This window comes from Nelumbo lutea, chromosome 7 (assembly GCF_056320005.1).
Source record: "Nelumbo lutea isolate HS-2025 chromosome 7, American lotus-T2T, whole genome shotgun sequence".
In the NCBI taxonomy this organism is placed as follows: Eukaryota; Viridiplantae; Streptophyta; class Magnoliopsida; order Proteales; family Nelumbonaceae; genus Nelumbo; species Nelumbo lutea.
Window position 1 is genome coordinate 61,131,968 of NC_142690.1, and position 19,652 is coordinate 61,151,619.

General features: G+C 37.6%; 1 protein-coding gene across 1 annotated transcript; it reads right to left on the minus strand.

Moving 5' to 3' along the window:
- Positions 1-1,398: 1,398 nt before the first annotated feature.
- On the minus strand, positions 1,399-19,652 carry LOC148846653 (excitatory amino acid transporter). Its single transcript, XM_088954617.1, has 3 exons — positions 19,471-19,652; positions 19,161-19,298; positions 1,399-1,616 (listed from the first exon to the last, which is right to left on the minus strand). Exons 1-3 carry the CDS (start codon positions 19,559-19,561, stop codon positions 1,600-1,602), a joined length of 246 nt encoding a protein of 81 aa, XP_088810743.1. The 5' UTR covers positions 19,562-19,652; the 3' UTR covers positions 1,399-1,599.

A 19,652-nucleotide genomic window follows, 5' to 3' on the forward strand; every position in this document is an offset into this window, starting at 1 on the left:
ATCCCACCAGAGCTCCAAACAGATACTACTTTAAAAACCACATTCCTTGGTCTAAATTGCCTACAGCGGTACAGCCTATGAGGCTTCTTACGACCATCACCTTCATGAATAGGTTTAGAAGGATTGGGAGTTGGGCTATGATCTCTCCCAACGACAGACAAGTTTTTCACATAGACTCCATGTGTATGAACCTAGCATGGTTTAACACGTCCCTAAAATCTCTTGTGATTGCTAACAAGCAAAGGGTCCCCATCTTCTCTTTCAAGGATCCAATTGCATTGAAATCCCTATGGCATACCATGGTTCATGGGCTTCATCAACAATATTATAAATCTACTACCAGACTCATATATGTTACTTATACATGGATCCCAATAAAAACATATCAAAATGCCAAGATGAGGGAGGATATGGAAAGATTTTATAATTAATAACATTCTCAGACTTACTAAGAACATCTAGCTTGATTGATGCAATTCTCAAACAAGCTACAATCCACCCAATCCACCATTTGTTGGAATTATTTCTTTCTAGAGAACCTAAAGAATCAATAAATTTATCTTACATCTTCAATGAGCAGTGCGTTTCTAAAAGAAACAGAATATTGGATAAGTAGCTCTCTAGAGGGCCTTAAGGTGTTGAAGTTGTGAGGTTCCCCCATGCCTAGGTAGTTCCAGGCAAGGTTCTAACTTCTAAATATCAACACGGGCCGATACACCCTACTGGCGTATCAGCCTGTGTGGGTGGTTTTATTTTTTTGAAATTGGTTCAGAGGGGCCTGTTTAGGGCCTGGTACCCTCTGAACCAGTGGCTGACCCAATACAATTCTTGTAGGGGCGTATCAGAAAGCCACTGGTACGATACATATCTGCCAATGCAGGCTAATACATATCCATACTTTGAACCTTGGTTCCAGGCAATGATTGTCATTGGTGGTCCTAGGACGATTTTAGGCTCACCTCCCCGGCCCAGGCCACCACACTCACATTTTTCATTGCTCAGCTTTTATTCTCTTCCCTATTTCCGCTCATGCTACCTCACTTAGTCTTGATGTATACCTACTATGTTGAGTTTTGTGCATCTAATTCCTTTTGACGGATTCCCGAAAAAAAAAAATCAATTTGCTTCAATTCATTAGTCGCATAGATAGCCTTTCTTTGTTTCAATGTTCTAATTATTTGAAATTTACCTTTTTTTTTTAACTTTCACTATTTGTAATTTTGGACATCAACGGCTCAACCTTGTTTGACCCTTAAGCCAGGTATTATTCTCATAAAACCTCTTTAGTATTGGGAGTTTTTCTCTTCTAATTTATGCCGTTCAGTTTTCTCTTCACAATGAAACTTGGCCTCGAGTTCAAAATGTCTTGGACTCTTGGTACATAATCCAATTTTGGGCTTTGGGGGCTTAAATTTAGAATTTATTTCGGTTTTTTTTTTTTCATTTCACGTTTCAAGTGCATTGCACTGGGTTCCCAGTAGAAGCAAGTTAAATCGCGTAACAGAATTACACCCAATCAGACTTTAAATAAAAGTAAACCAAAATGTCCACGATGCAAGGGTTTCAAACCCATGAAGGCATGACCAGAAGCTTGCAGTCCTAGCCTTCATCTTCATCTGCAACAGCAAAAGGAAATTAAAAACTCAGCTTTGTCATGCTCATGTCCTACACGGAAAGAAACTACATAACTTATTTATCACTCCAATTTATGAAACTAATATTGTACTAAAATTTTGTTCACATAAGGTGCACAAAAATATAATTGTAAACGTAAAAGACAATAGAATTTCACGGCTGATAACCCATACACAAGTAGCATTCTGGCTGCTTTTATCCAGATATTTCTACCAAGATGCTAACTGGTTCAAGTGGCAAGGCCTCTGGCCTCTGGCTGGTTGTAACAAAGAGCCTTGAAATTGAATCCCACCTTAACCAGGGTTAAGGGGTTTTACCGGTTTGGCCGTTTTGGGGTGGATTATTATTCCCTTTTGTGTAGCCCCATGGTACCAAAAAGAACAAGAAAAATTCTCTAGATATTTCTACAATTTCACGAGCTGCAATCTGTCATTGAGTCCAGTTTTCTGAAGTCCCTCATGCATAAGATGCCTCTTTTGCATTTATGCACTAAGAAGGGGGTGTACCACACAAATGACTCAAAATTAAGGAGGGAAATTGAGAATTTGAGAGCGCTGATCTATAAGTCAGGAAAAAAACAAAAAAATGCTGATACGTCTGATGGACATTAAATAGTACAGATAACATGTACATTTACCTTGCGGACAAGTAACAAGAAATTATTTAAGCACCAAAAAACTAACAATGAATATGACATTAAACTTTACAGGCCAGCAAAACAGGATTCATGTAACCAACCCCATATAGTTGGGATAAAAGCTTGGATGATAATGATAACTGTGGAAGATTAATCAGTTTTGTGTTGTTTTACGAGTAGATGTTTTATGTTAGTTGTTAGATAGGAAGTGGGGGCCACAGAAGTTATGTGAGTCCAAAATTTAATATTTCTTTTGAATCTTATATACTCCTCTTATATTTTTATTATAAATAATAAGTGAAGGGGGTGTCCAGATCATTGCTCTCTTTTCTTCTCAAGATCTCTTCTTCTCTCTTCAAGAAACTACTTTTTATTTTCATATTTTTGAATTCAGTAGATTTCTACTTGGTATCAGAGCCTCAGCTAGAGCTCTTGAAGCATTCTCATGCAGCCCTAAATCGGCCGACTGCATGAAGTAACAAAGGGGTGATCGATCTGCTATAGACTGTTCAGTTCTTGGATTTTTTTGTGGGATTTAGTCATCAAGAAGGTGATCTACTGTTCGACACCAAAATCTGGAAGAACTAGAGTATGGGGAAGAGTCCTAGAAAAGTTGGACTCTTTGCTTTTAATTTGATCTTTGGTGCCCAGGTATTGTTAATTTTCTTTTGTTTTTCTGAAGAGGGCGGTTAAGTTTCTGGAGTTTTCTGAGCTTCCTAGAGTGGTCATCAATTCATCCTTCTCTCTATTGGGAGGCACTAGGAGGAGAGAGATTTCTCTCCGGATAGGGTTTTCTTCTTCCATAAGGGTTTGTTTATGTTTTGTGAGATCGAACTGCTTTTAGAAGCTCTCCAACCCATTTTTTCTTACTGTTGAACTATTTGAAGTAAAATGGAGAGTTGGAGTACCGAGGTGAAATCCATCGATACCATGGGACTGGGTGTTGGAGGTAGTAGTGATATTTTTTGGTCTGGAATCATTACTATAGTAAAACTTGATGGTACAAATTATTTAGAGTGATCACAACCAGCCAAGATGGCTATTGGTGCCCGTGGAAAATTAGGATACATCACTGGGAAGGAGAAGAAACCTAATATAGATTCTTCTCGATGGGTGCAGGAGAATTACATGGTAATGTCCTGACTGTGTAATTCTATGTTACCTCATATTGGCAAAAATTTCCTATGGGTTAATACTGCAAAGGAGATTTGGGATGGAGTGACTGAAACATACTCTCAGAAGCAAAATGTATCCAGAGCCCATCAGTTAAGGAATTAGGTGATTAGTATAAAACAGGGAGAAAAACCCCTTGCCATGTATTTCTCCATGCTAAAAACCCTTTGGTAGGAAATAGATCACTTAGAAACCGTGGTATGGGAAAGTGTAAATGATGCAGCAATCTATCAAAAACTGGTAGAGAAAAATAGGGTTTTTGAGTTCTTGGTAGGGCTAAACCCTGAATTCAACATTACTAGGCAGCATATCCTTTCTAGGGAGAGTATGACACTCTCTCAAGCCTATGCCTTTGTTTCTGGAGAGGAGAGCAGGAGGAATATCATGCTAAGACAGCTTGGAATTAACTAGTCGGCTATGGTTAGTACAACCAAACCTAAGCCGAATGGATACAGGGGGTGCAATGAGACTAAGAGGGAAGATAAGAAAGACTTGGTGTGTGATTATTGTAAAAAGCCTAAGCATACCAGGGATACTTGTTGGAAGCTTCATCCAAATCTTATGCCTGCCCGGATCAAGAACAAAAAGGGAAATGCAAATGTGGCCACTGTAGGAGACTCTTCGGCCCCTTTTTTCCCAAACTGATTAGGAATCCATTGCAGTAGCAGCAGTGAGAATAGAATTGGAGAGGTTTGGACAGCATACGAGTAAGAAATATACAACTAGTTCTAGCCTTTCAGATGGACAACAAAGTGCAGAAGCCAACTACACCACTTCTTTTGCACATACGAGTAGTTCATGTGCAACTGCAAATCATGCATCCACTTCAGGTAAGGAGGGACCTCCCTGGATTATAGACTCAGGAGCATTTGAGCACATGACTAATGTTCCTACCCTTTTCAGTTCTTATTAGTTGTGCTCTGGTAGAGACAAGGTTTCTATAGCAGATGGTTCACAAATTCCCATTGCTGGGAAGGAGATAGTTGACCAATGGTATTATTTTATCTTCTATCTTACATGTCCCTAAACTTCATACCAACCTACTTTCTATTAGTTCTTCGACAAAAAATTTGAATTGTTCAGTGACATTTCTTCCTAGTAATTGTGTTTTACAGGATCTGGAGTCAAAGAAGATGATTGGGAGTGGTCGTGAGGTGAATGGAATCTACCTTCCGAATGAGATTCCAAGACATTAGAGCCATCACGTTAGCAACAGCAGTAGTAGTGGATTAGAGTTAGTGAGTCAGATTATGCTCTGGCATAATCACTTGGGACATCTTTCTTTTAGTTCATTGATATTTCTTTTTCAAAAGTTATCTAAGTCTTCTCAGTTATCTACCTTGGAGTGTGAGAATTGTTAGTTGGGAAAACATTGTAAACATTCTTTTAAGCCAAGTAATAAAAGTTCTTCTGCTTTTAATGTTGTTCACACTGATGTATGGGGACCATATCATATTCCCTCCATGAGTGGTTGTCGTTGTTCTCTCTTGTTTGTGGATGATTATACACGGTATTCTTGGATATATTTGATAAGATCACGAGATGAGGTTCCTAACTTGGTACAACAATTCCACCAGATGGTTCTCACACAATTTGGAGTGAGAAATAAGGCCTTTAGATCAGATAATGCTAGAGAGTATTTTGAGAAAGACCTTACCACATTTTTTGGAGCATGGTATAATTCATTAAAATAGTTGTGTGTATACACCACAATAGAATGGAGTAGCAAAGAGGAAAAATACACATTGTGAAGGTGACAAGAAGTCTTATGGTGTGTACTTCAGTTCCTATTCATTTTCTAGGGAGATGCAGTTCTTATAGCCATGCATTTGATTAATCGTGTTCCTTCACAGACTTTGGGGTTTAAGGTTCCATTCAACTTTCTTTTTCAAGATGAGCAGATGCTTCACATACCTCTAAGGGTTTTTTGTTGTATTTCCTTTGTTCAATTCTTGGCCCCCATCGCAAGAAATTGGATCCTAAGGCCAATAAATGTATTTTCCTTGGGTATGCTCAGAACCAAAAGGAGTATTGTTGTTATGACCCTGTGTTAAAGAACAAATTTGTCACTATGGATATTACCTTTTTTGAATCCACCTTCTTCTTGAGTGGTTCTCCTCAGGGGGAGAGTTTTGGGGAGGAGAACTTACAATCTGTTCCTCTTCATGTTTCCTTTGTGCCTCCATCAATTCCATCAACACCTCCATCAATTTCATTGCCTGAGCCACTATGGGCAGCCTCACAGAAATATCAGCGCCGGCAGACGATGGTTGACTCCACACATCCTCAACCCACACCACTCTCCATCAATCCTTCTGAAGCTCCAAATTCAGCAGATACAGTTCCAGGTATTCCCCTTGAGCCTAAGCCTGTTATTTCTTCTAATGATTATGTTCATGTACCTAACACTATTATTGTAGTTGATCCCACTAACCTTGATCTTCCCATTGCACTTCGCAAAGGGAAGAGAAAGTGTATATCCCATTGCATTTCACACCATCTTTCGTACAATGCCTTATCACCCTCCTACCGAGCTTTCCTTTCTTCCTTGGATTCTGTGTCTATACCCAAGAATGTTACTAAGGCTCTCTCCAAACCTGAGTGGAAAACAGCCATGCAAGAAGAGATGGAAGCCTTGGTTAAATACCAAACTTGGGAAATAGTTGATCTTCCTCCAAACAAAAAGACAATCGGATGTAGATGGATATTCACCATAAAGTACAAGGTCAATGGCAGGATAGGGAGGTACAAGGCAGGGTTGGTAACAAAAGGGTATACTCAGACCTATGGCATTAATTATCTGGAAACCTTTGCACCGGTAGCTAAGATGAGTTCAGTTCGTATTCTTTTGTCTCTAGCAGCCACCTATTCATGGCCCCTATTTCAGCTTGATGTTAAAAATGCATTCCCTAATGGTGATTTACATGAGGTATATATGGACATTCCAACAGATTTTTATGAAAACGTTGGTAAATGAAAGGTGTGCAAACACAGAAAATCATTATATGGCCTGAAACAGTCACCTAGGACTTGGTTTGACAGGTTCAGAGGGGCTCTTATCCGTTTTGGGTACATACAAACCTAGTCTGATCACACCCTCTTTATGAAAAGGAGAGATGCTCTTGTGTCAGTTTTGATTGTGTATGTGGATGATATAGTGGTTACAAGAAATGATCAGGAGGAGATTGATGATCTCAAAAAATTATTGCAACAAGAATTTGAGATCAAAGATCTTAGTGAGCTCAAATATTTCCTGGGGATTGAGGTTGCAAGATACAAGCATGAGATTTTCATTTCTCAGATAAAGTATGTACTTGACCTACTACGGGAGACTGGGAAGTTAGGAACCAAACCAATCAACACTCCAATTGATACAAATCATAGAATTAATGTTGTGGATGGTTAGTTGGTAAAAGATGTGGAAAGATATCAAAGAATGGTGGGCCGACTGTTATATTTGTGTATAACAAGACCATATATTTCCTATGTTTTTAGTGTTGTGAGTCAGTACATGCATGCACCTTGGGTTCAACACTGGGAAACTATTGAGAGAATACTTTCATACCTGAAGAAGCACCCTGACAGAGGCACTCTTTTCTCAAACCATGAAAATCTGAAGCTAGAATCCTATACAGATGTAGACTGGACAAGGTGCTTTGTAGGTGGAAACTTGATCTCATGGAAGAGTAAGAAGCAAGTGGTTGTGGCAAGGTCAAGTGCAAAGGCTGAGTATAGATCCATGGCTCATGGTGTCTCAGAATTACTTTGGATTAAATCCCTTCTGAATGAGATTGGAGTGAAAGCAGAGGAACCTATGATGTTGTACTGTGACAATCAAGCTGCAATCAATATTGCCCACAATCCAATTCAGCATGATAGGGCAAAACACATTGAAGTTGATAGGCACTTCATAAGAGAAAGGATAACAACCGGAGAAGTTTGCTTGCCTTATGTCTCTTCAGAGTTGCAGTTGGCTGATGTTTTCACTAAAGGGGTTGCAAAGAACAAACTTGAACATGATCTACGCAAGTTGGGAATGTGTGACATTTATTCCCAACTTGAGGGGAAGTGTTGAAAATTAATCAGTTTTGTGTTGTTTTATGAGTAGATGTTTTATGTTAGTTGTTAGATAGGATGCAGGGACCACAGCAGTTATGTGAGTCCAAATTTTATTATTTTTTTGTCATATATGCTGGTTTATGTTTTGTCGCCCTATAAGGGCATAGTTGTCTTTGTACTCCTCTTATATTTTTATTATAAATAATAAGTGAAGGGGGCAGCCAGATCATTGCTCTCTTTTCTTTTCAATATCTCTTCTTTTCTTTTTCTTCTTCTCTCTTCCTTCTCTCTTCAAGAAACTACTTTTTCTTTTCATATTTTTGAATTCAGCAGATTTCTACTATTAAGACTTAAATTTTTTTTGTATTGGGTTCCACTATGATACCGGAAAAACTTACAACCAATTAACTAAGTATCATAAAAGTGGTGACTAATTAGGTGGTATTCATCAAAATTATCAGAGGTGCTTTGATTGGTCAAAGCTCTTACAGTACCATGCCTTTCCAGTATAGATTTCAACAAACAGTGTTGAGTTATATTGAAACTAGCCTTCTTGATAAAATTTCCTAAGAATAGATTTCATATAGTAATCTCCAATTCTTGTCTACTATTGTTTGAAAGTCAAGGAGTATAATATCAATACGATGAACCCATATTGGGGGATGTCGGGGCATATCTTATCCACATCAGTGAACCCATCCCTCTAATGATTATAAAACAAAAAACGGTCAAAATAAATAAAAACAAGGGGAGTATCAGTGATATCAATACACATTGATACCAAACTTTGGGTATCGGGGGTATCAATATTGTAATGTAATCCTTGTCAGACACTAATACAAAGTAACAATTTTCAGGGGAAATCGACCATTTTGACTATCACTCAACCTACCAGAAAAAGGTCATTAAGGATCTTGGCAAATACCAATGCATGTTTCTCGTTTTAGAAGGAAGCAGAATGTATGCGCTAATTATTTCTACATTGTTTCTTTACATGGCACCCTTCCCAAGGAAGGTGGAGGATTTCATTTTGCGATGGAGTCCATACTTTGAGTGCCATGTTTTATAAGGTGCTTTCTTAGGGCATATGGAAAGAACGAAGTACAAGGAATTTTAAAGACAATTATCTCAAAAAACACCCATAGTTAATTTGACATGTCATTCTAGTTTCAAGAGGTACCAAAACAAAACATGGATGTTGCTAAATGTACCAAGAGACCTAAACAATATACAAAAACTAAATAGATAATAAAAATAAGGATGGAAAATAACTAAAATAGGAAAGAACAAGAGACAAGGCTTTGTTGAGTTGAGTAAATGAAAGAAGAGGCCATATCCCATCATCAATCAAATAATAATTTTTTTTGTTTTCTTATCAATTTTTTTTCTTATATTTCATCTGGAAGCCCAAAATTCTGGCAGAATGCAAGGAAAAAGTTTAGGTTTCTGACAACCTACAATGAAACTGAAATTTAGTACCTCACCAAGGTCTTGTTTTATTGAATTTCAATGATAAGGTATCCGACTTAGCATTCATGTGTTTGGATGGGATCATTATTGCCAAGGCGTCACCTAGGTGCCTACTTGGGTGCCTCATCCAAACACCCTTGCTCTAAATGCCTGCCTAGGCAACAAAAAATCACAAAAGGCAAACACCTTAATTCTACTATTATCACTGGCTACATTATTTTTTTTCGATAATTGAAAGATAATTCCATTAACCAAGGAAGATAAGCTGTTGGTGGATACCGTGGATTGGTCCTTCCTCCTTGGCATTTCATTTCTGATCAATGGTGTTGCTAGAGACTTCTTTCCATCAAAAAGAGGATTGAGGTAGGGAGACCCCATTTCCCCCTTCCTTTTCACACTAATTGCTGAAGTACTCAGCAGAATAATTATCAAGACTGATTTGGATAACTTATTAGGGGTTGGAGGTAGGTAAGAATGAAGTAATTGTTACCTACCTATAATATGCAGATGGCACAATTGTATTTTGTGATGGGTGTATGAAATTGCCTTGAAAATTTAAAAGGAACTTGTCAACACCTTTGAGAGGGTTTCTATCTGAGGGTGAATTAGTGGAAAAGTTGTCTTGCACGGGTAAACATGAGAAAGAGGTTCAAGTGCTGGCAGGGATTATTGATAAAAAAATGCTGGCAGGGATTATTGATAAAAAATGCTGGTAGGGATTTTAGAATACGAGGTTAAAAATTGGCCACTAGAGTACTTTGGTCTTCCACTAGGGAGCAAGCCGAAAGCAAATGGCTTTTGAAAACCTTTGTTTTGAGAGTTTTGCAAAGAAGCTGACTCTCTAGAAAAGGAAATACATCTCAATGGGAGGGAGGACACCCCTAATTAAATCTACATTGGCCAACCTAGGCATTTACTTCTTGTCGACTTTTCATATGCCGATTAAAGTGGCTACATAATTAGAAAAATACACAAGGGACTTTTTGTGAGAACCAAGGGACAAGAGGAATGACCATTTGGTGAAGAGGGAGCAGCTGAGTAGATCTAAGGAATAGGATGGGCTAGGTATTGGGAAACTAGTTCAAAGAAACATAGCTCTACTAAGTAAATGGCTATGAAGAGTTCCCCTAGAAAGAGACAGGCTATGGCACAAGGTCATCGGAAGCATTTATGTTGTCATGGAAAATGACTAGGATGCATTAGTGGCTCCTCCTCTTCAGCTTCTCCCTGGAAAGCAATACAAGAGGTGCTCCCAACTTTTCTTAATTTCGTTCAGTTTGATATTGATTATGGAAACAAAGTCCCATTATGGGAGGATTTGTGCCTTGGTGACATGCCCCTTAAACTACAATTCCCTATGATCTGCTCCCTTTACAACTACAAAGTTGAATCTATTTCAAATTTGGAGTAGCTTCCCCATATGGGATAAGTTGTGACTTTAGTTTCAGGAGGGGTTTAAGGGATAATGAATGTGATTCCCTTGTTCTAGTGTTGGCCAAATTGGATATGGTTATCTTGGTTCAAAACATGGAAGATAGTAGAATTTGGTATCCCTCCTCTAATGGTTTCTTTTTTTGTTCTTTTTTCAACTTGCTTATCCACTCTACTCCCCTGGGGGTGAACTTTCCGGTGAAAGAGGTTCAGTACATTGGGAAGTGTTCCTCAGAAAGATCAATACCTATGAGATGCTACAAAAAAGGAGATCTAATATGTGCCTCTCATGTGAGCATGCTTTGCAAAGCTAGTGGTGAAACTATTCCCTACTTACTAATCACCAGTTCTTTCGTAATTTGTGTTTAAGAGTACTTCTGTTCTTTCTTTGGTTACAGGCAGGTCCCCCCTCAAGACGTGGTAAGCCTATTCAACCCCAACTTCCTAAGATAGCCAAAAAAGAGAGAGCATTATGTGGAGGGCAGTAAAGGCAACACTGATGTGGTCTATTAGGGAAGAAAGAAACCAAAGAATCTTCAATGACAATAATAGGTCTAGGAACTGACAGAAGCTATCAAAGCCAAAGCCGCACACTAACATTGGAACTTTTCTAAATTTTTTCAATAAATGGCATAATAAGAACTTGGTCAGAAGTGCCACAAACAAATAGAAGATAGTGTGACATGGAATGGAAATCCCCAGTTGACAACCAAATAAAACTGAACTTTGATGGCAACTCCATGGGCAATCTGGGGAGGGCAGGCACAGAGGGTGTTTCAGAAATCACTTAGGCATGGTGGCAGCCATGTACTTGGGGCCAATTGGACATGGTGACTTGGCAACAGCTGAAGTAATGGCAACGTTGCAAAGACTGAGGTTAGCAAAACAGTTTGGATTCCAACAGTTGGAAGTCGAAGGGGATTCAAAGTTGCTTATATCTTTTTTTTTTTTTTTGATAAATTCAAAGTTGGTTATATCTTTATTCCTCATTAATAAAAGTTTCCAGTAACCCATAAAAAACAAGAAAAGAAAATACCATTTGACTAGATGTTTTATGCACACAACTACAAGAACATCAATACATGCATGATGCTTTTTTTGGGACTGAGCTCTAGTTCTTACTTATTTATAGACTTAAAGTAAGGAATTTTGTCTATAACTATCAGCCATTTTGGGCATAGAGATTGATGGAGTATAAAGTCCTTTGGCCTATGTCCTTGGTTTCATAATCAGGTCAAATAAGGAAGCTTTCTACATGGGTCCATTGATCACTTCTTTCCCTATATGAGTCCATTGAGCACATGGAATCATTTCTTTGGCTTGTTTGTATATTGCCTAGAAATTAAAAACCATACTTATTGTTTGGTCACCTTAGGAGTTCAGTTTAAGAGGTAGACTGTTAATAGAGATGGCAACGGGGAGGGTTCAGGGAGGGTTTTGTAAATTCTAGACCCTACCTGCCTCCCTAAACCTCCCAACCCATACCCACCCCAAAACCCATAGCGGGTTGGATTTTGAGAATCCAAACCCTCCCCGCACATGAAAATTTCCTTTTTTTTTATGAGTAACAGTAAAATTTTATTAATTCAGAAACTGATTTAGAATTGTCAATTGTGATTTCATACAACACCCCGCGGAGAGTCGCGAGCTGCAGCCCCTCCTAGAAGCTTACAAGTAAACTAGGAAAAAATTACAGGAGTCACAGCTGAGCCCAAAACAATTCTTCCCTATTTACCCCTTGCTTGGTTAACACATCAGCCAAAGTATTTGCTGATCTCCCCACCCACTGTAAAGAAACCAGCATATTCCTTGTCAACCAACTAAATTTCTTCATTTCATTCTTGTAGCACCATATAGCATCTTCAGGATTTTTAAACCAGCCCACCAACACCTTGAAAATTTCCAATTATTTGACTAAGACAAGTAAAAAACACATAAACTATCAATTACCCTTCACATAAAATTCAAAAAATTATTAAATTCAACACCTAATACGTAAAATTCATATGCTTCCCAACAATATGCGAGTTGGGGAGGGTCAGGTTTAGCCTAATCCCATACCCGCACAGGTTGTAGAGTCCCAAAATCCATCCTTCAAGTAAAAAAACACCTTGTCAGGGAGGGTACCCACTGGGTAGGGTAGAAATTGCCATCCCCAAGTGTTAATGCCCTTTCCCCTTTCTAAGTCACTGGACTCTGATGCAATATGTTTTACAATACAAGAAAAAAGGGATTTCTATATTTTTGGAAGTTTAAACAGGAAAAAAGGGAAAACAGGTGGATGAAATGAAATCCCTCCATCATTGCTCCTTTTCTTTAAATGTTTTCAGAATATAAGAACTAATTACTACCAATAGAGGGCAGTGATTCTACGAACCAGTGGGGAATACATGATACAATAGCAACATTTTGGTAGTATAAGAGTAAGTGGCCACTGGCCAGCCTATGATAGAGGATGCTCGGAACAACATTCAAAAGCACAAGACACAAAAAGGCACAAGGGCCATTTTGCACCCAAGGCACAAGGCTTGGCAAGGCAGGCACCTTTTTGAAGCAAGGTGCAAATATGCAAAAAATGGTAAAAAAAATCAAAAGAGCCAAAAAAAATGCAAAATATTAAAAAAATAAACTTAAATTTTAAAATAAATGTTTAAAAAAACTATTATATCAAATTAAAATACATAAACATAACATGTAAAACATATTGAAAATGAAAATTTAAAAACAAAATCAAGCATTGTATATAAAACATATTTTTTTATGAATATAGCATATAAAACATATTCAAGCATGTAAACTCCTAATCCCTTTTTTTTCCCAATTTACTTCAAATAGCTAAGATGATGTTAAACAGTATGCATTCCTGATTCTACGAGCTGCCTTGGTACCAAGCCCCTCGAGGCAAGCCCAAACAAGTCCATCAAAAACCCCACATTTTCTAATGTTGCTCATTCCTTCCTTTTTGTATTAAATCTGTCGGCCTTGACTTGGGATTTTGCTTTCCGTAGAGGGTTAAGGGATGAGGAAATCCAGTTTTTGTCTAATTTGCTTTGTCTCCTTGAAAAGATTTGGTTGGACCCTTCAAATCCAAATAAGAGGATTTGAGCCCCTCATCCAAAAGGGTTTTTCTTTCCTGTGGTTCCTTTTACAAGTCACTTTGCAACTTGCCCTCTCAACAGGTTTTCCCTTTCAAAGAAGTCTGGTGTAGGCCAGTTCCCCCCCTAAGGTTATGGCTTTATGTTGCAAAGTGTGCCATGGGTAAGTTAACACTATGGATAACCATAACCTACAAAAGAGAAGACCCTTTCTTTGTATCTCACCTAACCGGTGTACTCTTTGCAGATCGCATGGTGAGTGAGGACTGTTACCATTTATTTTTATCTTGCAGTGCCATGGGAAAGTTAACACTATGGATAACCTACAAAAGAGAAGACCCTTTCTTTGTATCTCACCTAACTGGTGTACTCTTTGCAGATCGCATGTTGAGGACTGTTACCACTTATTTTTATCTTGCAGTGTCATAGCAGAGCTTTAGGTTTGGCTTTTCTCCTTGTTTGGGTGCAGGTGGGAGATGCCAACAGAAGTAAGCACGTTGTTTAACCCATTTACTCTCTCTTGGCCCCATAAAAGAGGAAGAATAATGTGGAGGTGCGCGAGAAATACTTTGATATGGACAGTTTGGGAAGAAAGGAATGCTAGAATCTTCCAAGAGAAGGGGAGGAGCAGTCAGGCCCTAAAAGACTACATTTTGAATAGGGCAATACAGTGGTTAAAGACTATGGAACTGTTTCACCAATTTTCCTTTAATGATTTATGGAGGAGCTGGTTGGCAGTAGCAAGCTGTTCATCCTCAAAGGAAAGGGTCTCTACAAACTGCCCCCCCCCCTCCTCAAGGTTTTCTAAAGCTGAATTTTGATGGGAGTAGCCAGGGCAACCCAGGGCCCTCTGGGATGGGAGGTGTCTTGAGAAATGAGGCTGGAGAGGTTATCCTTCTCTACTCTGGCCCATTGAGCATTGGGAATTCTATTACGGCAGAATTGCTAGCTGCTATGCAAGGGGTCCTCCTCGCAAAAGAATTGGGTGTGGAGCAGTTTCTGATTGAAGGGGACTCTAAGGTAGTGATGGAGTGATTAAATAATCCGGAGAACGTTGTGTGGGGTCACAAAAATGAGCTAAAGAAATACAAATGGTTGATAAGGAATATGACTGTTACTGTACAGTAGGTGAGGAGATCAGCTAATGCCTTCGCTGATAGCTTGGCAAAACAGGGCACAACTCGGGAAACACTATTTTGGGCTGAGCTGTAATTTTGTATTAGTAGACATGTACATTTTGCTTTAGATTCTGTATTTTAAGATTTTATGCGCTTCATGTTTGGAGACGCAGCATCTCGCGTCTTCCCAAGGGACTAATTATGTAATTTCTTTCTGATTGAATGGAAATATGATATTTTATCTATAAAAAAATGTTGCTCATTCATTTATCCTAATAAAAGATATTTTTAAAGATATTGAAAGTTATAAAAACATTTTATAGGGATTAAGAATTTAAGACCCTTATATGGACTTGTTTGGGCTTGCCTCTAGGGGCTTGGTCAGGCCCCCAACCCAGCTGCTAAGCATAAAAAAAATATAGAAAAAATGCACAAATTTTCAAAAGGCACACACCTGGGTGCGCAAGGCATGTGCCTTTTAAAACTGTTGTTCCTGGGACCCAGGCAGGCACATACCCTAAAATGCACCTCGCATGTGTGCCTACACACGCCTTTTAAAATCACTGGCCTGGCATCCTTTTTAATATATTCTTTTAATAAAGCATCATAACCAATCAAAGAAAAATATAAGAACTAATTAATGGGGCCAAAAGGAGCATTCCATCCTAATCCTTGCTTTGCTCCATGTATATAATAATGGTATATCTTCTATAGCATATTTACACAGGGACTTTTCCCATCTAACATACAAAATTTATATTAATTCTTTTATGAAAGTCAAGTATAAATAAAATAGAGGATGTTTCAGGAATGTGACGGACCAATAATTTTGTAGAAGCAAAGACCATGACTTCAGTACTCGTTATCCAATAAAGAGGCATGCAACTCGACCTATGTTACACAAACACATCGATAACTTCAGTATTCATTGTTCAAGGATGAAAAGACTGTGATGTAATTGGTTGTCATCCTGGCCTTATGCCTTTCAATAAAATTCCATTTTACCAGAGAAAATATAAATAACATTTGTAGTATATATGTATGACAAAATTAATATTTTCTGTAATTTTATAATAACATATATGATATTTATAATGTATATGTTTAATAATATTCATGGATATATGCATATCTACACTATATAAAGTGGATTCCAGCCATGGTCTCTGTGCAGATCATAAAAGTTAAATCAAAGTATCATACCATCTAGGTTAATATTTATATCTTTACCCTTTATCTTTACTTGCATATGTGCATAGCACATACCCTTACATACTTGAAAATGCTTTATATGTTTGATTTTATTTTTAAACTTTCATTTTCATATGCTTTACATGTTATGTTTATGTATTTTAATTTTATATAATATATTTTTTAAAATATTTATTTTAAAAATTAAGTTTATTTTTTATTATTTTCTTTTTCATCTTTTTAATTATTTTGGCATTTTTTGACTTTTTATTTATAGCTTTTTTTTGTGTCTTGCTTCAAAGAGGCACACACCTCGCCTTGTGCCTTGCGCCTCAGGCATAAATTGATCCTTGCGCTTTTAAAACACTGGGATAGGGGATGACGTGGGGATGGGAATAAGAAGACTCTTCAAATCACACAACTCTGTTTAAGGAGTTTGGGTCCAGTGAGGCTGCTCCTGATTGTGGCGTAGGCTAAGGGAGAGAAGTTAGACAATCTTACTCTGAACCAAAGGGCAAATCACAGCTCTGGGGGACCTAGTTGTAACCTAACACAACACAGAACACAGAACAAAGGAGCACAGCTTTCCTTTCCCCAAGAAGCTATGCAGTCCTCATCTTTGCAGGATTCTGACCAGCCTAAGCTTGTAATGGGTGGGGTTTGTGAAAGCATTGAACCAATATTTTAAAAGTGCAAGGCGCAAAAAAAGCGCAAGGGGAAATTTGCGCCCGAGGCACACGCTTTTTGAAGCAAAACACAAAAATATATAAAAAAAAGCCAAGAAAACAAAAAAAAAGTAAGAAAATAAAAAAGATGCCAAAAATCAAAAAATATTAAACATAATATTAATAAAAAATATAAACTTGAATTTTAAAATAATGTCTTAAAAACATATTATCTAAAATTAAAATACATAAACATAACATGTAAAGCGTGTTCAAGTGAAAATTTAAAAATAAAATCAAACATATAAAACATTTTCAAGCATGTAAAACCCACAATCTCTTTTTTTCCTCAATTGCATTACTTCAAGTAGCTAATGCAATGTAAAACATATTGCATTCCTGATTCTACGAGCCACCTTTGTACCAAGCCCCTCAAGGCAAGCCCAATCAAGTCCATGTTAGGGTCTTTAATTCTTAATTCTCACACAAAAAAAATAATTTTGTAATTTTAATTGCCTTTTAAGAAGACAGTTTATTAGGATGAATGAATGAACAATATTAGCAAATAGGGGGTTCTCGAAGCCAAGAATCCCATTTTATAATTTTAATTCCTATTAATAGGAAAATATACCAAGCCAAGAATCCCATTATTCATTTCTCATAAACAATTCCAAGGCAGTTCCTTAATAACCTAACCATAGAAGCATTAATCCTACGTAACATTATTACAACATATAAACACAATATAAGATCAAGGAGTAAAATATCGATACAATATGCCCATATCAGGGTGTGTTGTATCCATATCGATGTACCTAAATACACATGGATACACTGATACAAAATGATTTGATAAAACTTAAAATTTTACAAATGTGGGCCCAGCCCTCTAATGATTATAAAAGTAAAAAAAATTAAAAGATAAAAATAAGGGGAGTATCGGTGATATCAACATGCACTGATACCCAACTTTGGGTATTGGGCATGTCAATTTTTTAATCTTTGAATAAAATCTAACATTTGATGCAGAACACAGGTAATCATCCACTAGGCAACTAGAACTCTTTATTTGCCCCCCCCCTGCCAACGTTAAACCATCATAGGACCTAAATTGGGTTAAACCTATGCCTGCCCTTAGATTCATTCCATAAACCAAATCTTATATATAAAAACAGTTAAAAACGTAATATATCTATAGCCCATAAACATTTGCTAAATGAAACTAAACCACTGAATCTATAAGGCAGATAGCTATTTTACAAACCAGTTCACACCTCACACAAATAACCTTGTTTACAAACAGTTGAGGTATCAGTCATTGTTTCTGTATCTGGGGTCCAATTTCTCTTTTAATCGTTGACATCAGGATGAAGTGATTCCTAGTTCACTGAATTCAACTAAGAGTAAGAGCAATTTCAACAAGAGTGTAAATCCCCACTAGACAAAGGGCAGTAGAAGGTCAAAGGTCACCTCCTAGGTCAAGCAACCAATAAGTTACAGCTATCACACAAGATAATCAGCTCTTATTTGCAGGGTCTGAAAGACTGAAATAATTTTTTTTCTACGAAGCTCTTCATGGGCTAGTTTCCTTGTAACTTCATTTAAGTATCCCAATTTCAATTCCTTTCTACTTGTAGGTGGTGGAAGAAGCATCCTTTAGATGGTTTCAATTTCAAAAGCAAGACATGGTGTAAGTGCTTAATTCAAGGTTCATCTAAGAAAGAAAAATCAAACAGCTACTAAAGCTACTCAAGTGAAAATCAAAGAACAAGAGCAGATATCTGCATGCTGTTCTTCTTATCTTAATAAATTTTATGTTTATTTATCTTCAAAATAAGAAACCCAAGTCAAAATCAAGGATGCACCAAACCTAAACCACTCACCCCATTATCACCTGTGTCGATGCGCTAAGTTGACATTTACAACAGAATCAGCAGGATATTCTTTTCTCCATCAGGATCATGAAGGCATAAATCTATAATATACATTGCCTCTTTCAGTGGATCATGTATTAATGCCTCTTGTGAAATTTTGCCAACATTTTGTAAGAAGCTACCATAAGAGAAAGAATGGCTAACTTCTCAAATAATTTTAAACAGCTAAAGGTTAAAATGCTTTGCCAAGCAAAGAAAATAGCTTGTATATGAACAATTTCTTCAGTCTTTCCTTTTGGTTGTTCATTGTATAATGAAATGCTGAATAAACTATGGTTCTCCCATTGAGAGGTAAATACACTGTGTCTTAAACATTTTCCAACCACCCAGCAATCTCAAAACTATCTAACCAGAAAGACAGGAAATGATGACAGCAACAACCAGATTAAAAAACACATCATATCGAATCTACCCAATTTCTTGTTTTCTTCTGATACAAAAGAAGTTATAAGCTGAAACGTCTAATCCCACATTTCAAAAATTAGATGCCAGTTAGAGTTTTAACAATCTATATAAGATACTAAAAGTATAATTAGAATTCCTTATATCCCATTCGTGTTTTATTGATTTATCATCCACCTGCATGTGATTAACTTTAACATCAGCATCAAACACACAAAAGAGTTAATAGTTAATCATTATGGTAGATTCAATACAGAAACAACACCAAAACACTCAAAGAAGTCAAAGAGGAAACAGAAGCTGAAATTGAAAACGAAGCCAAAAAAAAATGGAAAAAAAGTAGAACGAACCGAAATAACGGCGCTCATTAGCAGCTTTGGCCTTCTCAAGCATCTTGTCGAGATCTTCTTGGAGCTGAGCGTCCCATTTAACGAGCTGATTGGCGAAGACTACGCCCAGACCCATCCCTAAAACGTGTTCCCATGGATCTGAAGAAACAAAGCCATTAAAATAAATAAATCACCAAACAGTATAAACCACAAGCACAATTCAGGGTAAAAACACGCAGAGAGAGAGAGAGAGAGAGAGAGAGAGAGGGAGAGAGAGGGAGGGTGGGATAGGTTTAGGAGGTAACTATAAGAATCAAATTGAAGGACTCACGTCTCATGTAAGGAAGTTTACGGAGGGCGTTGGAGTACATCTGGGTGCCCAACCCCAGTAAAGCTCCGATGAACGTCGCACTCGCCGGCATTTCTGTTTAGCTTTTCGATCCCTCGCTCGCTCTCTATTGGCTTCGGCGTCTGCAATCTTCTCTGAACGACTGAACCTCCCCCCAGCACCAG